Source organism: Myzus persicae, unplaced genomic scaffold, assembly GCF_001856785.1.
Source record: "Myzus persicae strain clone G006 unplaced genomic scaffold, MPER_G0061.0, whole genome shotgun sequence".
NCBI lineage: Eukaryota > Metazoa > Arthropoda > Insecta > Hemiptera > Aphididae > Myzus > Myzus persicae.
Genome location: NW_019100780.1, coordinates 574762 through 599620, shown reverse-complemented (window position 1 = coordinate 599620; position 24859 = coordinate 574762). Strand labels below are relative to the sequence as shown.

General features: G+C 27.4%; 2 protein-coding genes across 2 annotated transcripts; one reads left to right on the top strand and one right to left on the bottom strand.

The window, feature by feature from the left end:
- The first annotated feature begins 446 nt into the window (after positions 1 to 446).
- LOC111042928 lies at positions 447 to 3795 on the top strand. Its single transcript, XM_022327662.1, has 6 exons — positions 447 to 507; positions 2061 to 2145; positions 2225 to 2324; positions 2384 to 2503; positions 2921 to 3079; positions 3694 to 3795. The coding sequence occupies exons 1-6, from the start codon at positions 447 to 449 to the stop codon at positions 3793 to 3795; spliced, it is 627 nt and encodes a 208-aa protein (XP_022183354.1).
- Positions 3796 to 14026: 10231 nt separating this feature from the next.
- On the bottom strand, positions 14027 to 16388 carry LOC111042927. Its single transcript, XM_022327661.1, has 4 exons — positions 15939 to 16388; positions 15465 to 15866; positions 14384 to 14592; positions 14027 to 14060 (listed from the first exon to the last, which is right to left on the bottom strand). The coding sequence occupies exons 1-4, from the start codon at positions 16260 to 16262 to the stop codon at positions 14027 to 14029; spliced, it is 969 nt and encodes a 322-aa protein (XP_022183353.1). The 5' UTR covers positions 16263 to 16388.
- Positions 16389 to 24859: the final 8471 nt, after the last annotated feature.

The window sequence follows — 24859 nt, the reverse complement described above, 5'->3', positions numbered from 1 at the left end:
TGTTTGCGCAATTTTTCACTATGATCAAAATGTTGTTCGTAATAACTAAATCAGATGTACTATGGAAATTCATAAATTTTACATCTATCGATTTTTTGTCTTATAGTGGCCATCAAAAATGTATTCTAATTAAAGCTCGAACAAAATCCATACAAATTTCAAATATTTTCACAATGTTTTGGGTTGTTTTTGTAATAATATTAGTTCTTCCTCCAATTTTAGTAAACGAAAATTATTTAAATATTAAATCCAAAGATGGTTCACACAATCAGTACCGATACAGTGTGCTTAATTTATTATTTTCAGCATCAACCCAATTTTATAATGATAACTTTAACGTATTTTATTTATTTGAGTCAATATGTTTAACGCTATATGGATACTCGATGATTATTTTCGATTCTATGATAATTTCTTTTTGTATAACCATCAGCTTTCAGCTAAAAATGATAGCATCGTCATACAACATATTAGGATATAATCATGCCAACACCGATAAAAATAAAAGTAAGTTATTATTTTTAAGTATAATATTATTATTATTTTTTTTTTTTGTGAGTACCTAGTGTCATAACACAGTGATATAATTTATGTAACTACAATTACATTTCTATAGGTATACCATTGAATGCTCCATGCGAAAACCTTAGTGTATTGCCGGATATAATTCAAATATGTTAGGTTTTATAATTTTAACGACTTATCAACTGTAGTCTGTTGGTGAATTTTTTGAATTCCGGATTTCCGAGAACAGATTTCTGTGCTTTGGGTTGTATTTGGATAATACCTCTTCATGATTTGACATTTATCAATCACATTCAAAATAGGCTGTCGCTTCTCATATTATTTAAAAACCACATCCAACATCTCCGATGTCCTTGTAATAAAACAAACCGTCTGCGGGCTGTGCATTTAATTTCGAAATAGCGCTAGCATCTTCAGTGTTGTCTAAAACTGTGGTATAATAAAATATGTTTTTTTTTTGTGTCATAATCCTCACTTTTCTTTTACTCATTCTTTATTTGGAATAATTACTACGGTTTTTAATTCGTTATTGATCATGTGGACACGTAAATTTTTTTGTTCATGATCATACTATTATATCACTAACTATTCAATCTCATTGGGACAACTTCTACCTAATGCCTTCATCGTCAAGTGTTTAGTTCAACAGTTTTCAAATTGATTTTATTCAAACCTTCATAAAAAAGAAATCAGTTCTCACACTATTATTATAATCCGTAATATAATATGAAATAAGTAGAAAATGATTTTAAATTCAATATTTTATGATTTTTATATTTTAATTGTTATAACAAATTAATAAACAAATTCGTTTTATTAATTGAAAATTAATGTAAAATGTAATCTCAAAGTATTGTCATTAAACTCAAAGGTCATATTATCTTCAAGAAAAATGTTAAAAGTAATAACTAAACTAACCACCACAATAGTTTAAAAATAAGTGTTGATAATATTACTTTACCCAGCATCTTGCCTTAGAGATTTTTGAGAATTTAAACTAAAATCACTATTCTAAATTAGGTTTGAACCTAATTCGTAGAGTACCACTACATCATATCAACAAAACAATTTGTTTTTGTATTTTATCAATTGATTTACAACTTGGGAATCGAATGTAAAGGGGAGCTCAAGTTCAAGATGGAAAATCATGCAGCCATAAACAATTTTCTCTTGCAAGAAAATATCCAATAACAAAGATCAAAATATCATTTTTATTTTTAGATATACACATTTTTAAATATAATATTGTATAATTTCAATGTGAATAATTTAAACAAATAAAAATGTATGTTACGTAATTATCACGAGAAAAAGTTCCATGAATTTACTAACTTGACCCTCAAAAGTTTCCAAGAAGATTTTCTTAACTTAACAAATCATTTTGTAATGTCATATAGACAGATCTTCAATAAACATCTAACAGAAGTCACAGTTGAATAATGCTTTGCCAGTATAAAATTCCAATTATATATATTTTAAGAATTAAATAATATTACTTTCCAAAAGATTATAATATCATGAAAATGGCGTTTTAGGTGATGAAAACCAATCTATTATTGAAAAACCTAAGGATTTAATTAATTTGGTACTAATAAGTAAAGATCATCAAAAATCAATGAAGTAAATACAATTATTATATTCTAATCAATAGGTATTACATAAATACTAAAAATATATTAACTTAAACCTTTTTTATTAGGAAAATTCATGAAATTTATGACGTGTTGCGTCCTGTTATACTTGTTGAATTACTGTCTGAAGCAGTATTAATGTCATTAATTCCTTTTGTAATTCTTTTGGTGAGATTCTGATACATATTGAAATAACATCACAAATAATCTTTTATATTAATTTATAGAATACAAATAAAGGTGTACCACTGACATCTCCAGAAAGCATCAAGTTTATCTCAGGTGCTGTAATTACCACCCTTCACGTATTCTTAACATGCTATTTATTCAGTCAAATCGACAAATATGTAAGTATAAAAACAAAAAAAAAACTAAATTTATATACAACTAGAATTATAATGTTATCTTGTTAAAAATATTTTAGGATTTATCTACTTATTATTTACTTGAATTTTTATTAATGAATGAATAACTTTGAAAATGATTATGTCATATTTGCAATTGTTATATATCTAGTTAAATTATACTTAATAAATATTATCTCTACAATGTCATATTATATGGACACTATATAGGTACTAATATTTATGTAACTCTCACTTTATATCATATCTTTTTACAAACAAAAAAACAATTGAAAATTTAAACATACATAATAATAATATAATACCTAAATATTTTATTGCATTATTATATATTATTTATTTACGATGCATCTAATTAAATGTCTTTCAATACATTAACTTATGTTAACTTCATTTCAGAATGATGAAATAAATTTCGCTTTATATAGTTCCAATTGGACCGAAATGAGCATAAAGTTCAAGAAATTATTATTGCTTACGATGCAAATTAATAACGCCAACAACTTTAAGCTTAATGTATCAACGAATATTGTTGTCAACTTAAAATTATACACAAATGTATGTACATATCCATACACTTAATTTAAAATTGTTTATCATTCATTAATATATATTATATCCATTTTTCAATCCATTTTATTTTTTCAGGTTATTCATACTACCTACAAAATACTATCAGTTGTACAATCATTATTAAATTAGTACAGGTGAACTTTAGAATGAAAATAATACCAAATGAAATAAAAATACTAAAAATTCAATTTTTACACAATAACCATAGTAAATATTCATTTAGTAATAACATTGATTTATTATAAGTTTAAATAGGTTTAATTTCAATATTCTGAACTTTCATTTTTTAAATTATATCATATTTTTTTGGTTTTTATAGCAACTACATTCGCTGAAATAATTATACCAGTTTCCCAGTTCTAAGAGGCTACTAAATAATACGAAATTATGCAACAATAATAAAATATAAATCGTACATTATCAAAACTTAAATAGAGAGTCTGCGAAATTATATGCGCTATGTAGATTTAAACTTAAATATGAGTTGACATAAAATAAAACTGCGTAGACAGTCGTCAATATAGTTGTATTTAATATATTATTATAATATATAGTATAGTTTGACATGCATTAATTTTGTGACTTATTAATTAAGATAGGTCAGGCCAGCAAAGCATGATGATGAGGTGACACTAATATGTTTCAATAATATATTAACACCGCCACAAGCGCAAGAATGGGCAGTCCCGTTGTTGTCGTGAAACTTGACAAGTGGGTATAGACTCGACGGTTGTACGCGTGTGAAGCGGCTACTGTAACAAGATCTCTTGTGCTATTTATTATATGATTGTTCTGTACTTACACCAATAAAAGTGTTTCCGACCAAAAACTGAGTTGAATATTATTTCATATTAGTAATGTTCTTACCTCTTGAAAAGGGACAGAGTTCTCCCGGGTTTGATGCCTAATAGGCTATACAACCGAGAACCTTTCATTAGCTCTGAGTGCTATTAAGAGCTGCGTAGGCCTTAAGGACTGGAGTCAGGCCAGTTCGATAACGCCGCGTCAGCTCCGTCAAAACGAACGGTACGCCGCGGTGGCCATCACCCGCGTACCGTGAAACCGCTCGAGAAACATCGCCAGAGTGGATGATTCCCGCGCCGACGTCAGAGAAGAACCCTCTACCGGCTTTAGTATTTCCGGCGTTACTAGCCAAATCCATAAAAACCACTTGAATTCAACCCAGCATCCATGGGCCTAACTCCGATAAGCGAATTTCTGGAGGCGGGCGACCGTGGGCTGACCTCCGGCCCGAGCTTCTTATCGTTCAAGCGTCATAAGTTGGACATGCTTCGCTACCAATTCGCAGCCCCCGACTTAAAGGGCTTCCAGAAAATCCCTGGAAGCCCACTTATCGCCAACCGGAGCGATCAACGACACGCCACGTAGTCCCCTTTACGCTTTAGTTGGCGGCTTATACCTGGTCGCGATACGCAAACTCACCCGCGAGCGATTTCTTGGTGAGTTGGAGATATCCACGCCGCTCGGGGACAAGGCGGGTGCCTCAGCTTCGCCTCAAAGGAATCCGGTCCCCCGGAGACCGTCGATTACATCTCAGATATATGTAAATGATGTTTTTGCTACTTTTTCTGGTTCCGATTGCGTCCGATGGATTAGTCATAATTAGTAATTATTTTGTCAGTGACATTCAAAAAATAATACAAAAATAAATCAAAACCATTCAAAGTTTATAAAATATATTAATCAATGAGAGTACATTCTGGTAGTGAGATTCAATTTTCGTAAGCTCATCGAGCGAAAACTAAATCGCGTTTAAATAGATCTGCACACTGTCATATGGGCCAAATATATTATGTGTACTTTACTACTTTATTCAATCCAAAGTCTTTCGAGTCATTTCTAAGGCTCCATACTATGTCTCCAACAATATGTACCCACAGTTACTGAATTAGCCAAAATCCACTAAAAGCAATTCAATAACAATCTAACTCATCATCCCAACCTCCTAATCGCCCAACTATCATCTGCAACTATTCCATTAAATACCCACAAAAGGCTAAAAATACAATGGTGTGGTGACCTGCTTATCTAATAATAATAAATAAAATAATGTATCACTTAAGCTCAATCGAAACACTGAAAAGGTATAAAAAGTTAAAACGAGCCTGAAATGCCTTGAAACGAATGGCTACATCCGAGTTGAGTTCCGAATTGAAAAATGGTATACAAGTTGGGTCCGGGGTTCTTACAGGTACTACACTAGTGAGGTCCGAGATTTTGAAAAATGATGTCAGATAAAATACAAAATTCGATTATAGAAACGTAAATTAATTATAAGACAAATATAAATACTTGTATTTGTACCTGGCACTGAGTAGTTCAATTATAGTATACGGCATAACATGTTGTGGTGACAATTAACATTTCATATTATCCAAAAAATTATTTCAAAGGTTGCATTATTAAAATACCCATCAGGGTAATTATTCAACCATACAAGCAAATTATCTGATTATAAAATATACATTAGACAAATTTTAGTAAAATTCATACGAAACCCCACACTTAATTCTACACAAATAAAAGACAGAATATCAGGAAAGTACACTAAACCTTCATAATAATATACATTATTAACAAATTTAAGAAACTCTCCCAATTACACGGTTCAAACTATATTCAACATCTTAAATAACGAAATTAAGATTCCAATAAAAGTCCAGTTATATCAATTATCAATGATATAAAATTAATGAAAATCAAATAAAAAGGCAATAACTAAAATAATTAGTGAACTTCGTGAAAATGCGTGTACTAATAAAATGTTAACAAGTTGATAAGGTACCTATTTCTAAACATAATATTATAATATTATATCTATATGCTATATTTTATTAATATTAATGCATTTCAGTATAAAAAAAAATATTTTAATAATATTTTGAATTATATTTATATCATATATTAGTAATTAACTAGCTAATTTATTTTCTCAGAGTTAATTTTATACATATATATGTATTCTCTGCAAATTCGTAATGACTAGGTATATTTTAAAACAACTATACATATAGTGAATTATTTAAAAAGAATATTGATCTACTTTTATATAATAGACCTATATGTTTAATAAATCGTTTTATAATTATATATAATTTAAATATTGAATCGGGACCGTTGAGTTATTAAATTATTAAAGTTACGTAATTAATATCTGATTTTAGGACAAAGGTAAGGTATATATTTATAGGAACCGTACTGACTTATGTATTAATGATTGTAACACATTATATACATCAGTAATAAAAAAAGCCTATTGAACACCATTCTGCAAAAGAAATCCTTACACAACAAACGGTGGACATTCCAAAAAACCTAATAATATCAACTTCATTGACTGCAGTAGCTCGTAAGTTCTAATGTAATAGGTATATAAGTAAAAAAGTCATAAAACAAAAAAATTGAGATCAAATAAGCTTATAAATATAAATATTGGTACCCGATTACCCAATTTACCTTTAGGTATAAATTTTTATTTCGCAAATAATGATATTATTTAGAAGCTATACAACTAAGTTTTTAATAATATTTGTGAATTTACCTATACAATCGCTAAAATTGATTTTTATGAAAATAATTGGTTTGGTAGGTAACTAAAGAAACAGTAGATAAATTAGTTAAGTGCCATTTTTAGATGTTTCACATGATACCATGTTATAACATAAACTGGGTCTACAATTCACTAAAACTGATACAATATTTGCAACATAGTAAGTACACATTTTATCAAATTATTTATTATTACATCTATAACCGTTAACCACATGTCGACATTTTAAGATCTAACAAAAATATTTTAAATTATTATTCTTAAACTATGATTCTCTACAATTAATGTACTTTAACACATTTATCTACTGCCCAAACATTAAACTCCAGTTATGAATATTCAACATAAAATAGGTTCTCTGTTGTGTGCTTAAATATTTGTGATTTTAAATAATCAGAAAATAATAGTCTCATAAACTCAGTTTTGAAAAAATATTTATTACTCTGAGAATATTCAAATTCTTACATTTTTATTTTGATAAAATATCGTCCTAAACAAAGCCATTGAAAATGTTAAAAATCGCCAATGTGTCATGCTTTCTCTACATAATTTTCAATGTCCACAGATAGCATACAAAGCACCTAAATCACCCCCAAAAAAATCATTAAGTATAATATATTACATAATAATCATGTTGTACAAACTTTTATTTTAAACAGTGTCATCATAACAACATCAAATCAATATTACGATGATAATAAAAAATACGAAGACTAACATTATCAATATCCAGTTGATGAAGCTTATTGGATTTCATCAATTACTCAACCCAAATGCTACAACAACATTTGGTTATAATATTTACAAACTTGGTGGTCATATAACAATTCTATGGCATTTATTGAACATTATTATGTGTAATATGAGTATATATTATTCTCGATATGATTTTACTGCAGTTGTTAGGTACATACTATTCATGTGTGCATCATTTTTCACAATAATCAGAATGTGGTTCGTTATTTCTAAATCTGATGTATTATGGACATTCATAAATTTTACATCTGTTGAATTTTTGTCTTATAGTGGTCATCAAAAATGTATTCTAATGAAAGCTCGAACAAAATCCATAAAGATTTCAAATATTTTCACAATATTTTGGGTTGCTTTTGTAACAATATTGGTTCTTCCTCCAATTTTAATAAACGACGATTATTTATATGTTAAATCCAAAGATGGTTCACACAATCAGTATAGATACAGTGTGCTTAATTTATTATTTCCAGCGTCAAACCAATTTTATAATGATAACTTTTACGTAATTTATCTATTTGAGTCAATATGTTTAATGATATATGGATACTCGATGATTATTTTCGATTGTTTGGTAATTGCTTTTTCTATAACCATCGCCTTTCAGTTGAAAATGATTGCATCATCATACAACACATTAGGATATAATCAAGCCAACACCGATAAAAATAAAAGTAAGATATTATTTTTAGGTATAATAGATATTATCTTATTTATAGGTTTAATTGTATAGTTCAAATTGTGGGAAGGTATAACCAGTGACGTAATTCAAAATCTCATCTTGAGAAAATATTATGATATTGTGTAAGCACTAGATTACTATTGTCATGATAATCAGGGAAGGACACGGGGAAGGATTTTGGGTGTTCACCCCCCCAAGATAAATGGATGACTAATCGATGAGGTATCTTATGAAGATATCATGGATATTGTGGCAAAAACACAGACGCGAATGAATTAAATTGTATAATTGTTATAAGTTATAAAAATACAATAAATATATAATTTCCAAATAACAGTAATTATTTTTATTTTTCCACCCCTCCCCCCCCCACATCCCCGAAATGTTTTCCTGAGTACACCCCTAGCGATGCTAATTAATGTATATAGTGTTTTAGTTAAAATCATCAGACACACACCCTATGGATTATGCACTATTAAATTTTTAAAACAAAATGATCATTCTTAAATTTATAAAGGATTTTTAAAATACCTCTAGAATAGAAGGTACCAATTTAAATTTTTTGAAATTTGCAATTCTTTTTTTGCAAGTCATGTTTCATGTTGTTATTCAATTTATTCCACCCCTATTAAAAAATATAAAATTCAGCAACTGAAGAAGGTATCATAATCAAGGTTTGGTATTTGTATTGTTTTAAATGAATCATTGTCATAATGTTTTTTTCAGTACAAAATTCCAATTATATATATTTTAAGAATTAAATTACATAAATTTCCAATAATATTGTATTGTGTAAAACGGTGTTTTAGGTGAAGAAAACCAGTCGATAAATGAAAAAAATAAGAATTTAATTAATTTGATACTAATAATTAAAGATCATCAAAAATCAATGAAGTACGTACTATCATCATATTCTAATAGATGTGAATTATATAGATATTATTAGAATGTATTTAATTAAAATTTTTTTTAGGAAAATTCATGAAATTTATGACGTGTTGCGTCCCTTAATACTTTTTGGATTGCTATCTGAAGCACTATTGATGTCATTCATTCCTTTAGTAATTCTTTTGGTAAGATTCTGTGTAATACATATTGAAATAACATCACAAATAATCTTTTACATTAATTTATAGAATACAAATAAAGGTGTACCACTTACATCTCCAGAAAGTATCAAGTTTGTGTCAGGTACTGTAATTACTACCCTTCACATATACTTAACATGCTATTTATTCAGTCAAATCGACAAATATGTAAGTTTAAAAACAAAAAAAAAACTAAATTTATATACAACTAGAATTATAATTTTATCTTATTAAAAATATTTTAAAATATCTACTTATTATTTACTTGAATTTGTATTAATGAATGAATAACTTTGAAAATGATTATGTCATATTCGCAATTGTTATATATCTAGTTAAATCATACTTGATAAATATTATCTCTACAATGTCATATTATATGGACACTATATAGGTACTAATATTTATGTAACTCTCACTTTATATCATATCTTTTTACAAACAAAAAAAAAAAGAAAATTTAAACATACATAATAATAATATAATACCTAAATATTTTATTGCATTATTATATATTATTTATTTACGATGCATCTAATTAAATGTCTTTCAATACATTAACTTATGTTAACTTAATTTCAGAATGATGAAATAAATTTCGCTTTATATAGTTCCAATTGGACCGAAATGAGCATAAAGTTCAAGAAATTATTATTGCTTACGATGCAAATTAATAACGCAAACCACTTTAAACTTAATATATCAACGAATATTATTGTCGACTTACAATTATACACAATTGTATGTACATTGCGCATCCACTCACTATTTTTAAAATTTTTTGATATTCATTATGACATAAATTGACCGTGCCATTTTATTTTTTTCAGGTTGTTCATAATACCTTCAAAATACTATCAGTTGTACAATCATTATTAAATTAGTCCAGCTGATCATTTAAATCAAAATAATACTAACGAAATAACAATATTAATTATGCACCACTCTACACAACAACGATATATTGTATAACTATTTCAAATGCCATCAATATAATATAATTGTATATATATATATATATATTATTTTGTATAGGTGGGAATATATAGGTTAGGTTAGCGACTAATTAACTAAAATAGGTCAGGTAGGTGAAGAAGATGTGCTGAGACATTAATTATTTAACTCTTACACAATAAAGATATAAAATATTTGTTTAATAATAGCATTGATTATTTTATAACAGATTTAAATTCGTTTAATTTCAATATTCTTAACTTTAATTTTTTTTTATAATTTTTTTTTAGTTTTCATAGCAGTGATAATCACTGAAATAATTATGACAGTTCTAAGAGGCTACTAAATAATACGAAATCATATCACAATAGAATAGTACATTATCAAAACTTAAATAGAGAGTCTTCTAAATTATAATATGTACCTACTGTGTAGATTTTAACTTAGTTATGTGTTTAGTTAAAATATGATACTGTCGTACAACTATTGCAACAACCGTTGTACTCGTTTGTTGTTGACAGTCGTCAATATAATTGTATTTAATATATTATTATAATATGTAGTATACTTGGAAATGTATTAATTTTGTGACTAATTAATTAAGGTAGGTCAGGCCAACAAAGTATGATGTGCTGAGATGACACTAATATTTTTCAATAATATCCTGACCCACGCTCAAGAGTGGGCAGTCCCGTTGTTGTGAAATTTGACAAGTAGGTATAGACTTGACGGTTTTATGAGTGTGAACCCTTATTACAGTAGCCGTACTGTATTAAGGGCCCTTGTGTTATTTATTTTATAATTGTTCTGTGCTTACACCAATAAAAGTGTTTCCGACCAAAAACTGAGTTGAATATTATTTCGTATTAAGTGGTTAATGACAAAATAATTTACTACTACGCACAGGCACTAAGATAATTGCCTATATTGAACTCCTTAAAAATGGTTGGTATCGAATCTCCTCCGTCTTAATATCATAACATTTTAGTACACTGTAATATTTTATAATATTTATATTATTAAATTATCATTGAATTCAAATTTAACACATCCCTATTATGGCGACTCTCACCTACACGACATCTAATGTACAACATGAGTACCCCTTGCCACTTTTGTTTTTATTTATCAGCTTATAGCAGAGAGATATTGTTGGAACTTTTAAAACATCTTTGAATAATACAATTATTTTTCTACTCCCATTAATATAATTAAAACTTTAAACATTCATTTTAGTTTGCAATGACAATTTTACTACAAATTTAAAATGTATGTGTCAGAATTTTTATATCTTGATCTGCATTATTATATTCTATTAAAATATAGCAGCTATCACCAATACATTTTTTGATATTTTGAAGAGCGTTAAGATCGAAGGTTGAAAAGTAATTATTACCTTCTTGTAATATATGACATTATAGGTACTTAATACCAAAATATATTCTTAAGCTATGCGTGTGGAGTATGAAAATACATTTATATTTTATAGAAAAAAAAAAATTAAAAATTGATATAGTTAGTTCGAATATATTTTTTATTTAAAATTATAGGTAAGTTAGTTTGCGTGCGTGTTTTATCAAACGTTTCTCGGTTCATTTAATACACTTTTAGCAGTTTTAGAAGAATGAATAATTAATCAATCAGTTTATTAATTATTTACATACTATTCTGAATCTAGAAAAAAGTGATGAATGATTGATGACTAAGACTTATGAAGATATTACGTTTTAAATTATGTCTTTTATTGAATTTTTTTTTTTTATATTGACTCTGATATAAGTTGAAATACCTTCAATGGAATTTAGATGTTTATAATGAAAAATGAAAATGCATAAGCTTTAGTGCTTTATAAAACATATAGATTTTTTTGTCCTAAAGTCACTCATAAAAATATTTTCTAATTAATTCTTCAATAATATCCACAATTATTTCAAATATTTTCACAAGGGATTGATTTTATAGTATTAAGGGATTTATCACCAATTTAAATATAGGTAAACATTTAAATAAATAATATAAATTAAAAATCTGATGAGATTCTTCTAATAGGTTTTACTTTAAATAAATATGGTTCTAATATTCTAAATCAATGAACAAAACAAATCAATATCGTTTTATCTTTTATGTAAAATAATTAACCAAACTTTTAAATACCTGTAAGTGAAAACTATTAATATACCTACTTATATAATTATATAATGAATAAAACAATTGAAGAATAAAATTTATACAATTTTACATTTTGAAATATTACGTCATAACTATAACTACTTACCATAGGTGGAGATCAAGGTTTAACCCCTAAATAATTTATTCGACGCCGAAGACTCTCCGAAAATAAAAATAATAACTACTACCTATTTTAATAAAATAAAATAAAATAAATAAATAAATCTTTTCTGAATTAAATTTACGTAAAATTATTACTTACATTACATTATTATTTTAGATACCAAGTTTTCAGGTAGATATAGCAGGTCCAAAATTGCATATATAAATATATAAAATACTCTTTTCCCTCTCTTTAGATTAAAAATCTTATCAGCTTATACTTCAGAGAGGTAATATTTCGAAATCATGAAAAGTTTTTGAAACATTTTTGGAAAATTATCAGTTGGATTAATTCTCTTTAACAATTAAGTTCAACTATTGAAATTGGACTGAAAACGGTACACTTCCCGAATCATTCAATAAATTTTAACTATTTTTTTTTTTTTTTAATTTTAAACATAAGACATTCCTAGCCTAAGGCTATCTATATCTAGTGATGTATACATATTTTAAACTTTTAACAGATAAGCTTGATATTTAAAATTATTTTTTAGTACTATGGATAATTGACAATAATTATTGGTAATTTTAGATACACAGAAATAATGTGATTACAATAGTATAATAATATTTACATATTTACAATAGTATAACTATAAGTACAGAGAAGTCGTAGAATGATCTGGAAAAAGTGCATGTGTAGAGTGAAGATTTGGATGTTAAAAGGTGGCTTATTGTAGGAGGTCGTGGGGACGACCTCGTTTTAATAGACGATGAGTTGGGTGAGTGAGAAGGTTATAGTGAACTGCACCTGATGAGTTTGGAAGAGAGCAGTGGAAATTTTTCGCTAATTTTTTAATATGATCTTGGATTTCTTGGATTTGAAAGTATTTGTGGAGATTTGCATTTCTGACAAACCATGGGGCATTTGCAATTATTCTGAGGAATTTGTTTTGGACAATTATTTTTTTTATGTGTGCGGATGCACAACTACCCCATATTTAACTATTTAGCCATAGCTCAAAAAAAAAAAATAAATAATTTAGAGATTTTACAATCATCAACAATTATCTTTTTACGAATTTAAAATACAAATATTAAACGCAAGTAAACTTTATTTTTAGAGCCAATATTTATGAATCTTAGAACATCGATAAACAACTTGTGATGAATATTTTTTTTTTTTTGGTGTGAAGAAATTGTTTTGAGATTTCATTGAATTTTAAATGGATGGTTAAAATTTCGGAAGGAACAGAACTTTGAATGGTTAAGTTCGATTCTGAAATTTTTAAATGGAAAAAATTTTAATTGAATTTCTGAAACGTAACAACACGTACTGTTCAAAATTACAACTATTATTTTTATAATTATTTAATTTTAATATATTATAATAGTGTACATACTCATATACAAGCTACAATATGATTTAAGACAGGTGGTAGGTAGTTGAAAAAATGTAACGTTCAATACTTCTAGTTCAGTGAAATAGGTTATTTATTCTGATCAGTTCGGGAACATAATGCAAAATTCTATGAAATAAAAAAAAAAAGATATTGATAGATAGATTGGAGTGTATGGGCACGGCCACCGGGGATCTATTTACTACCAAGTACTTATACTCCCCCAAATATTTTACAGGATCTCCACCTATGAGGTTTTTTATAGTTAAACGATTAAACGTACATTTAAATATAGATACGCTGTACAATATTCCATATCTTTTATCATTAAAATAAAAAAAAGTTACTAGTTTATCACCGTGCATTTTACAATCAAACCGTAGGTATATATGTCTTATATCTTCTATTCTTCAAAATTTAAATGTATGTCAGTCATTTACGTTGTCGTTGGGTTGATAACAAAATATATCTACACCATGATCTTATTTTTTAATTTTTTTGAAAATAAATTCTAACATCAGTGCAATCATTGACAATATGTAGCCAACGAATAAAAAAACAAAAGCAAACCATAAATCATTTAATGAATAAGCTTTTAAGCCTTTTGATGAATTGGAATTTAGTGGCTCATAATATACTAATTCCAACTTTTGAATATCTGTTTTCCACTTGTAAGTAATTCCGGATTCTTGAAAACGTGTTAGAAGATCATTTAGTTCGTCCAAAAACGGAAAGTCAATTGCAATGGGATAAGTCAGGTAATATTTTAGTGGGCATTCCTACAAGAAAAAAAACAATAATTATTAAGCTATAAATGAAAAACGTAATTGTATATGTGTATCAACAATTAATTCATGAAACTATAGATAAGTAAATCATACAAATTATAGAAATACTGCTTAAAAATAAACGGGCTAAATGTAATTCAAAACCATTTAGTTAAATACAATTGGTTCCTTCAATAGATAATAGTGTGCTCCTTTTAGGAGTTAAAAAATGTACATTAGAATGCATTAAAATATTGACAGAATTTCAACCAAAATAAGTTTTAAGAAAACTCTTCAATTAATACATGAACATTATATACTTCTTAAGACTGGAAAATGATAAAACACCCAATTCAAAACTAGAAAAACGAGAAAAACAATAAGTATCTCTATTTCATGGACACCTAATGAATAGGTATCAAATTTAGTGATTTTGGGTTTATAACAAATTTATAACAGTTTACGTAATTATTAGCGCTCTTCACTATACAAACCATGGAATTCCGCCAAAAAAAACTATTATGCCTCAGTCGTCTGTAAAGAACTACGTTAGATCCAATTAATAAAAAATATTTTGTGAAAATGTAAGTATTGGATTTTATTTTTAAATAACTAATTACTGAAATAAAGTAAAATAATAAAAGACACTTGAGCTTTTATATTTTATTAGACTGCAGTCTAAACTAAAACAAAGTATGAAATTAACTAACGATTTTGTAATTTCTTATAGATTCGTGTATTATAATTATTAAAATTTGACTTTAAATGTGGTTTTCAATAAAATGTATTAATGCATTTTTAATGGATTTATTATTAAAATGTATTCATTTATGATTGTAAATCGAAAAAAAACACTCACTACTATAATAAATATCGCAATTTACCCTGACTATGTGCAATGCAACACCTTGTTCTTGAAAATGCCCAATAAAGTTTGAATACTTTGAGAGACTCAAATTCATGATTCTCGCAATAAAAACAAATCTTGACGCAATATAACCTAGTCTGTCTTTTTTCAAATCTATTTTATTAGCAAGAGATTTCGTATGCGAATATATCGCCAAGGCATCCCGAACATAACGCAACGAAGTTCGGATTTCCATTCCACTCTTATCGAGTTCCTCCAAAGTGTCGATCTCTTTGTGACTGGTTTCTGTGCTCAACTTGGTCACCATTGATGCCTGAAATAAAATTACGATAACAAAACAAGCCACTGAACATGATACAAACAATATACGCCCGGCCAAATGTTTTGGCAAACTACAAACGCCCATGCCCAAAATGACCTGAAACGAACATTAAAAAATTAGCATACATTAATAAGCATTAATCGTTAATATTTTTATTTTTATTTTTACCTGAAGGCTAGTCATAAACGGATCAGATATTTTCCGTCCGCCCGACAAATTCAATTTGTTAAAAAGCTGAAAAGACTTGGTCATCAACGCATACGTGACAGCCACACACAGCCAAACTTCAACGGTGAAAGTCATCCACAGTATCTGCAGTCTTGTCAACGCTTCGGCTTTCGGCACGATAAAACATATGTAATCCAAACCGTTGTCTCGGGTATAGTGATACGGCTTTTGGATCATCGGATCGTTCAGAAAACGACTGTTGAAAGACACGTCTGCTCGGTCGTAAACCACCTCAGCCAGTACACCTGTGTACGTTCCGTTCATCAACCTACGATATTGCTAATAATAATAACATATTCAAATTGTTTTTTTTTAAGCTAGTACAACAAATATATTTTATGATAAACTAAAAATTTTGTTGACTGACTCAATCAATAGACAATAAAGACTAAAGACTAAAGACGTATATTTTATTAAACCTATCTGTTATTAAATATAAGTACAACGAAAACCATACAGTATAATGTGAGTGAGTCTTGTGCCTATAAGTTTGCCTAGGCCTGGCGAGAAGAGGGGGAAAGAGAATTCCACCCGGGCTTAGATATTTTTTTAATTTAATAAACAATTACAAATAAGAATTTGATGAATACAGTGAAAATTCTATCCCTAACATTTACCAGCCGAAGGTGGCCAAAAATAGTGGAGAATCTAAGGTTTTACCCCCGGCCCGGGTTTCTTTCTCCACGACCTTCTGCCTTGCTTATAGGTATGATTTATTATTATAATAGTATCTCTTGTTAGATATTCAATGGTAATTATTATTGTACTAAAGGAACAAACCTTTCTCCAAACCCGGATTGATCAAAAAAAAAAGATATTTTAAGATCGAAATTCATTCTTTTTGAAAACTCTTGCAATGTTTTCCAGTCCGGCCCGGTCCATTCACCGTTATGAAATATAATGGACGGCATCCTCGGAAATATAACCACTCGCAATGGATATTTGTTCACATTTTGTATGCCATAGTTCAATTTACGAGCTGTAATGTACTTGTAAAACCCGTTATCGAATATTCTTAGAACTTTTAAATTGTTTAAATTCAACAAGGAAATTTTATAAACTTTAAAAGTTTTCCAAATACGTTTGATATGTGGCCATATTATTTTAATTTTCAATTTGTTTTCACTAACTATTAAATAGGTCTTGGTGGTATGCCAAAATCGATGGTCATAAATGCTTTCTTGAAAAAAAAAATTTTCATCTTCAATAAAAATAATGTAATAGTCACTTAATGATACATTTCCGTCTAGTGTACTATGTACATAAAATGTTGAATGAAACGATCTGAAACAAACAATAACGTAATGGTTATCAATTATCAAAAAAACAATAATTCATTATACCAATAGGCAAAAGGCATTCATTATAAGTTACAATACATATCGTATACCTAAATGAATAACGATGTTACCAACAGTTATATAATCTTCAATACATTATTGTTGTCAATTTAAAAGTATATGAAATCGAGTAAACCTTAAGTCTCGTCATTAATTACCTTTGTAAAACTTTGTAGAACGATGCTGCAGACTTATCAGCTAGCAATACTACATGTGTTCCTGATAAGCGATCGCAGAAATGATGAGAAATATTTTTTAAAAAAATTTCATCGATCTTGATATTGTAACTATAATTTTCAATGTTAATAGCTTCATTACTTGACCATAATATCAGAACACAAAACAATATTGGGAAATACATGCTATAGGTGTAGTTTATTGATAGCCACCAAATGCGATGTCGGTGCCTACTGAAAAGTTACACGAATGACAAATTACGAGTTGCAAAAACCAAAATATTTGTGAGACATTGAAACCCGTCAACTGTGAAGTGTGTGTAAATCTATTCCATAAATAATATGGAATGCATGGTTTTTATATTTGCATTTTGTACTACTATTCGTGAAAAATGAATTAATAATTAATATGTGCTTTTGACGAACATATTGCGTATAATTGTATCACACCTCTCACAAACAACCTTTAAACATGAAATTTGAAATATTTAACAATAAGTCATTGTCATAGCTGCAGAAGTTGATTAAACAATAAACCATTAAATTTAGATTTTACAATAATTAATAATTTAATCATTTTACACGACAAACAGTCATCAAACAATAAGAACAAAAAATATAACTATTGTTTTAAATTTTGTAGTAGTTATCATCGAAATAATTTAGGAATAATATTATATTAATACTTGGTTTAATTTTATTAGATGTTTCAGATATTTGTCCTTTTTTATCATTTTACAAATTATTATTTCTCGCCGCTTAATATATTATAGTACTTATATTTATATATTCCCAGCTAACTCAGAAATGATTCGTTGTACATAGATTTCAGTATAAAATATTATTTAATACACTATTTATTTAAGTTTGATGTATCACAACAAGCAATATTTCAATACTTATTGTTTTAAAGAATAAAAATACTTTATAGGTACTTGTATGTACATATACTATACATTTGTATTATAAGTAAAAAAAAAAACGAAAATTCAAATAATAACACTGTCATTAACTTAAAAATATCCAATGTTTTCTAGGTAATATCTTAGATAATATCTTAGGTAATAACTAATTAATAAAATAACATAGACACTATTTCGTTTTGTATAGCATACTATATACGTTTTACTTAGGTACATTAAATTACGCAATTATTATTCATCCTGCTTATTGAATACATTTTTTTTAATAATATGTCTACAGGATAAATGTCCTGTGGCTTAGATATTATGTGTGTATTAACTATTTTGTTCTAAAAATTAAAATCCACCATACTTTCTTCGATGGTGCAACCTTAGAATCATAGAAATGAAACGTATATAACATGTGTCAAATCCAGTTTTTTTGTTTTTCTGTAAAATAATGCAGGTATTATTATAAACCCTAACATCAGCACAGGAATTATCGCAATAAAATGGTGTTTTGTTGTTACACATTTGAAATCAACAGTTAATTAACGCATTCAAATAAGCATTTATGTGCTCCAATTCATAGAGCAAATGTTAATAAATATTTTAAAAGTTTAGTTTTTATAATTTGCACTAATAGTAAGGTTTGAGGTTTCAAATAGTCGTTTTAAAGTTATCGAGAGGGATTGTAAATAAACTTTTATAAGTATACTTGGTATTCTTATAGTAAAGTATTTACGTGATATTCATAAGTACTTAAAAGTATTATTATTGGAATTTATATAATTATTTGTATTATTTTACAGAATATGGTACAGCATTTATATCGGAAACCTGTTGACATAGGTACGCAATACACGGGAAGTCTAGACAGCATCTTGAATGTTGAATGACAATAACATGACCCTGATTCCTACTTAAATAAAAATTAGAAATAATTGAATAGGTAATTAATTTCCGGTACCAGCTTTGACATATTATGCTACACAATACAGAAATATAATATGTAGGTTCCTATCTTAAGATGTAGAATTTTTAATCATTATCGTGTGATTATATAGTTTTTAACAAAATTTAAAATGTATTTGAGTATAATTAACCTTCAACTATGGTGTATCATAAAAACTTTCATAAATCACACTGACATTGATTATAATACTCGCGTTCAGAATATTTATTTAATTTCCCATGCACTGTAAAGATAAAATATTATTTAGGCAATTTACTCATCTCAATATAGGTACCATACATAACTTAACCCATTTAAATGTTATAACATAATATACACTATTTACATCTGATGATTTCATTATTCATACGAAATAAACAAAACATTATTTAGAAATTAGGAATTATCCACAATTTAAGTATACAGTTCAGTCACGCATCCAGGGTTATAACTCAATAATTTTCCTTATTTTATATGAAAATGTCGAGGACTAGAACCAAACCAAAAACAAAATCTATTTTGGAACCCAAAAACCTTTTAAAGTATTGATTACCATAACATAAATGGAACCGAATTTATGTTTTGAAAAAATCAAAAGCTTGTCAAGTTTTACATCATTAGCCGCTGAATAATTTACAGTTGAAAATAAAGGTTTTTATTTGAAAAATAGAAGCTTGTAAATCTACAGGACACCCATTAAGACTTAAGAGGTAAAAAAAAATATCACGAATTTAAAAATACTGTCTGTAAGTATATTTAAAAAATCAAAAAATCGAATTATGAATGCATACTGCATTATTATTAGAAAAAAAGGGTGAGCATACCTAGTGAATCGCCCAGTATATTATATTTTTTTGACTGTAGTTATATGATGCATTTAAATATTTATTATATTTATTTTAATTTGCTTTTGTTTTTGTTTAGAAGAAGTGTGAGGCCACATCAAACATAAATAACTACGTTATAGGTAGTTATTAAAATATTTTATTAATTTGATTTATTCATAAATTAATACCATTTGAATGATATGCATATTATTATTTAACTTTTGACCATCCGTAATTCACTGGTATACGTTAAACAACAACCTAGTCACAAATTATGAATCTATTATTGCACTTTCATTATTCAGTGCTTTATTTATACAAACATGATAACTAATATAGATTGAACAAACTAATTTTTAATATTTATTACATACATAATCATTCAATTTTATTAGGTATTATAATTAATATTGTGATGGCTGTACGTATCGAAGCATACACACTCATATTTTATAACCTTGATATAAATGTATAAACTAAAAAATAATTGTATTACCTATGTACTAGTTATACAATATACTTATTTTATTTTATAAAAACTTATATTATGACTACCTAGTACCTAGTACCTACTACATATTATTAATTTCAAATAAAAAATAAACCAGACCTTCGGAGTAATTCAAATACCAATGTAATATTATAGTGCATAGCTCACCCAGGAGCAGGATATATCAGTGTTACTCTAGTCTCCCTTAATTAATAAATTACAGTCGCTTAAGGTAACTCTTTAGAACAACTGTATCAAAATAATAACTTTAACTTAATGACCATTTTTTTCTGTGAATTTGACAAATTATTACGATAATTAAAGAGTGACTGGTTTAAATTAAACAATATGTATACATATAATTATATTAATAGCACTTATTTATTTTTAAACATTACTATCGGAGCTAGAAATGAATCATTCACTGGTCTTATAATGTAATACATTTTAAATTATAATCTCAGTGTATTAATGTATTTAATTTAAGGAATACTTTACTCGTTTTTATCTGTCTGCTGACTTCTTAGATAATTGTACGATTCACAACTCAAATTCAATAATTATGTGTTACACCTGCAGTTAAGGATCTCAAACTTCCAGCCGGAAAAGCTTATTGATGTATTTAAATTATATTAAGTTTTCATCATTTTTAATATATTAATTACCAACTAAAAATAATTCTTATATATCTTCACTTTTATTACCTCTCTATTGCTCTCGAAACAAATTTGGCCCATGATGCCGAAGACTACAAATTTGACCCACCGTAAAAAAACTTTGGAGAACCTTGTGGTCTTATTTTATATAGGATGTTAGTTTACTAACTTAATAGGTTGGATTTCAATATTTCATCGTGTGTGGCGCTCACTTTGGATTTTTCAATATTGAGTAGATTTTTAGGTACCATTTTAATATTAGATACATTAGTATATTTCAAAACACAACCCAAAAATAATACACAGTAAGTTTTAAAAATATTAGAAATTAATAGATTGAGATTGTTAAGTACTCAGTCACTCAGATACATGTATGAATACTGACCACTGAAAAATGTCTTATTTTTTTTCATTTATAAAATAACCATTTATTAAAAGAATATGATTTCAACAAATATTCTGAAAACATTTTAGTTTATCTACTTTCTATGAAAAAGCTAGGGATTAAGTAAGTTTTATTTAGAGTCTTAGTGATGAGTACCCATGCTTAAACTTTAATTTTAAAGTACCGAACGTTGTATAATTATGCGAGCTTAAAATATCTGTACAGGCCAGAATCTCTACGGAGTAGATAAAAACAACAGCTGTAAATGGATTAAGTTTGTTTGATACTTTTAATTTAGTATGGACAATTACTTAGTATTAATGCGTTTTAGTACATATCTAGTAAGATTCAGGTTTGGTTGCCATAGTGAAAATAAAATTATTTTGTTATACATATACAGTTAAACGGCTTAATTTATTGAAACCTTTCATAAATTCGAAAAACCTTATTAATGAATTTGTGACAATTATTTTAACTTATTCATATTTCATTGAATATAAAAGGTTGTACAGAGGTTTTGATACTTCCACTATACTTTCGATAAGTTGATCATTTATTTGGGTCTGATAATACACCTAGAATGGTCCACAGTGAGCCAAATTGGAAGATAGCAAATCAATATTAAATATTTGACGGCATCATATTTCTTACTTCTAGTGTAGTTAATAAAAGAAACATATTATTATTTATTTACTCTTGTGAGTAGGTTTTTTTTTGGAAAAAGCAACGCACACTTATTTTAAAATAATATTTTCCAAGATATCGACGAAAACTAATCCTCTTCAACTAATTAGTTTACAAAGGCATAAAACGTAATATTACATTATTGTGTATACATAGACGAATATTATAATATGTTATATGCACTTCATTTAAATAGCCTTACAGAATGTCTGAACTATTGAGAAAAACATATGTAGTCATTGTACAGGAATTTACTTCTTACGTGATTTTGATATGAGAACGAGTTTGTTAGAAGAAAAAAATCGCAAGACATTTCGCAAAGATGCTCAACCGTATGCCTTCAACAGTGTAAGTTCCTGTTTTTATAATAAAAATAATAATATGTTGAGCGTCCGCAGGTGGTTGACATGGTGCACATGGAATACATAAATTATTGGATTAAGTGGGTGACCTCCAGGACGCGGCGGAACCATATAGAAAGAACGATTGGTCACGAGCATTTTACATAATATTATAATACATCTGTTAAATACCTACTTAAATGTCAATAATAAGTTTATAATTTAATAGCAAAATAAGGTTCGTTGCATTACATAAGATACTAGTCAAAGTATTGTGCATTAAAATACGCTTCCGGCTCAAAAAACGTGTTCTTTACACGTAATTTTATATTGTCATACCGTGTTCTATGTGTGTATTATCGTGGTTAAATTTAACACTAAACAGTATCTTCACCTACAGATGTTATATACAAATGAGGATTTTTTTTTTAATTTTGTATTATTTCTTAAACATATAACCATCCACGAATACACAGTAAAAATTTTACTTTTTAATCGGAGATTAGGGGACGAGGGTCCTCGATTTTGACTGAAACATCACAACAAATATTTTATAGTTAATATTTATTGACCTCAACTAATTCAACCTAAACATATACTAACATGTTCAATTAAAAAATAATCATTGAACTTCTCGAGTAGTACCTATATTTATACCTACATTAGTTGGCAATCACTCGCAGCACTGTTCTAAACATGTTTTAACACCGACCAATTGGTGAGTCATAAAATCGAGCTGTATTATAACACTATAATAGCATAAATTATTATTTCAATAATTGACTTTATGTAATAATAGAAATACTCGATATTAATTGACCAAAATATATTTTTAATTTTTCCATTACCATTATAATCAAAATTAAAACTATAACTTAAATATATTAACTACAAAGGAATATAAATAATAAATTAACAGAAAACTTTATTGGAGTGTTGAGCAATCGCACACAGTCTCATCACCGCTCTCATCTCGATGTCAGATAGTGCTGTGATGTGGTATTAAATCTGAAAGATTGAAAAAATAATAATAATTAACATTTAAAAAAATTATGAGCAAGACCTGGTGAAATTCACAACTTGCTCACATATCTTCAAATTCTGTAAAAAATTATTGCCGATAGTTGTTGTTTACACGTAGGAAAATGATAAGAAAATTGACGATTGACGGCCAAACTTGGATTCTGGTCTTTATAAGATTTGTTATTCATAAAAATTCCCTATTGACTAGAATAAAAAATTTGAAAATAAAAAAATATCTTAAAACTAAAACACTTATCGCTTCGTTATTATAACCTAAAAATACAAGTAGATTTATGTGTGGAAAATAAGTACTTACTGTTTTTTTGCCTTGCTAAAATTATAGACTTTTATTTATTAAAACAGTTTAAACAAACATTGTACATGGATTTATTAATTTTGTACAGGCATATTATTTTAATACCTATATTGTGAGAATACTACATAATATATAAATCGTACTTATAATTTTTATATCTGTATGAATTATTAAAAAAAAAATTGTAAGGTCATTAATTATTATGATTGTAAATAACAAACAAGTTATTATTGAATGCAAATTTAATTTTTAACTAATTACAATTAATTTGACGGTATTTATGTAATTTTAAAATAAAACATTTCATGTAAACTGTAAGTTTGTTGTATTATATTGTCAATATACGGAACTTTATAAGTTATAACCTTTATTTTATTGAATCTAAAATATTTATGTTTCATGTTATAATTTAATATACAATTATTTTAATAAGTATATAATTAAAAAAAAGAAAAGATAATTGGTGAAATTGGCCTAGTACCTAAGTAAAAAATAAATATAAATGCAATATAAGTTACGTTAACTTTGTAAAATAGGTCTCACTAAGTCACAAACACATTTATAAAAAATAATGTTCACACGTATTTTATAATTTCACAAATCTAATTAAACTGAGGAATTTTATAATAATTTAAGGTCAATATCTAGATGACCGTCAAGAATGTTCGCTAAAAAGAGGAGAACGGCGAAAATTGTATGAATAATATTTATACCTAAATACTCTAAAGCCAAGCAAATTGTACACTTAAGTAGGTAATAAAGCTAT

Bases quoted from the DNA above. Each gene is read 5' to 3' on its own strand.
- LOC111042928 (XM_022327662.1), top strand. From the start codon at position 447: ATGATAGCATCGTCATACAACATATTAGGATATAATCATGCCAACACC. The intron at 508-2,060 runs GTAAGTTATTAT...ATGGCGTTTTAG, and splicing joins CAACACCGATAAAAATAAAA to GTGATGAAAACCAATCTATT. The intron at 3,080-3,693 runs GTATGTACATAT...TAATTAAGATAG, and splicing joins ACTTAAAATTATACACAAAT to GTCAGGCCAGCAAAGCATGA.
- LOC111042927 (XM_022327661.1), bottom strand. From the start codon at position 16,262: ATGAACGGAACGTACACAGGTGTACTGGCTGAGGTGGTTTACGACCGA. The intron at 14,593-15,464 runs GTAAATTGCGAT...TTTTTCTTGTAG, and splicing joins TTGCATTGCACATAGTCAGG to GAATGCCCACTAAAATATTA. The intron at 14,061-14,383 runs GTTTGCTTTTGT...AAAACCTCATAG, and splicing joins TATTCATTAAATGATTTATG to GTGGAGATCCTGTAAAATAT.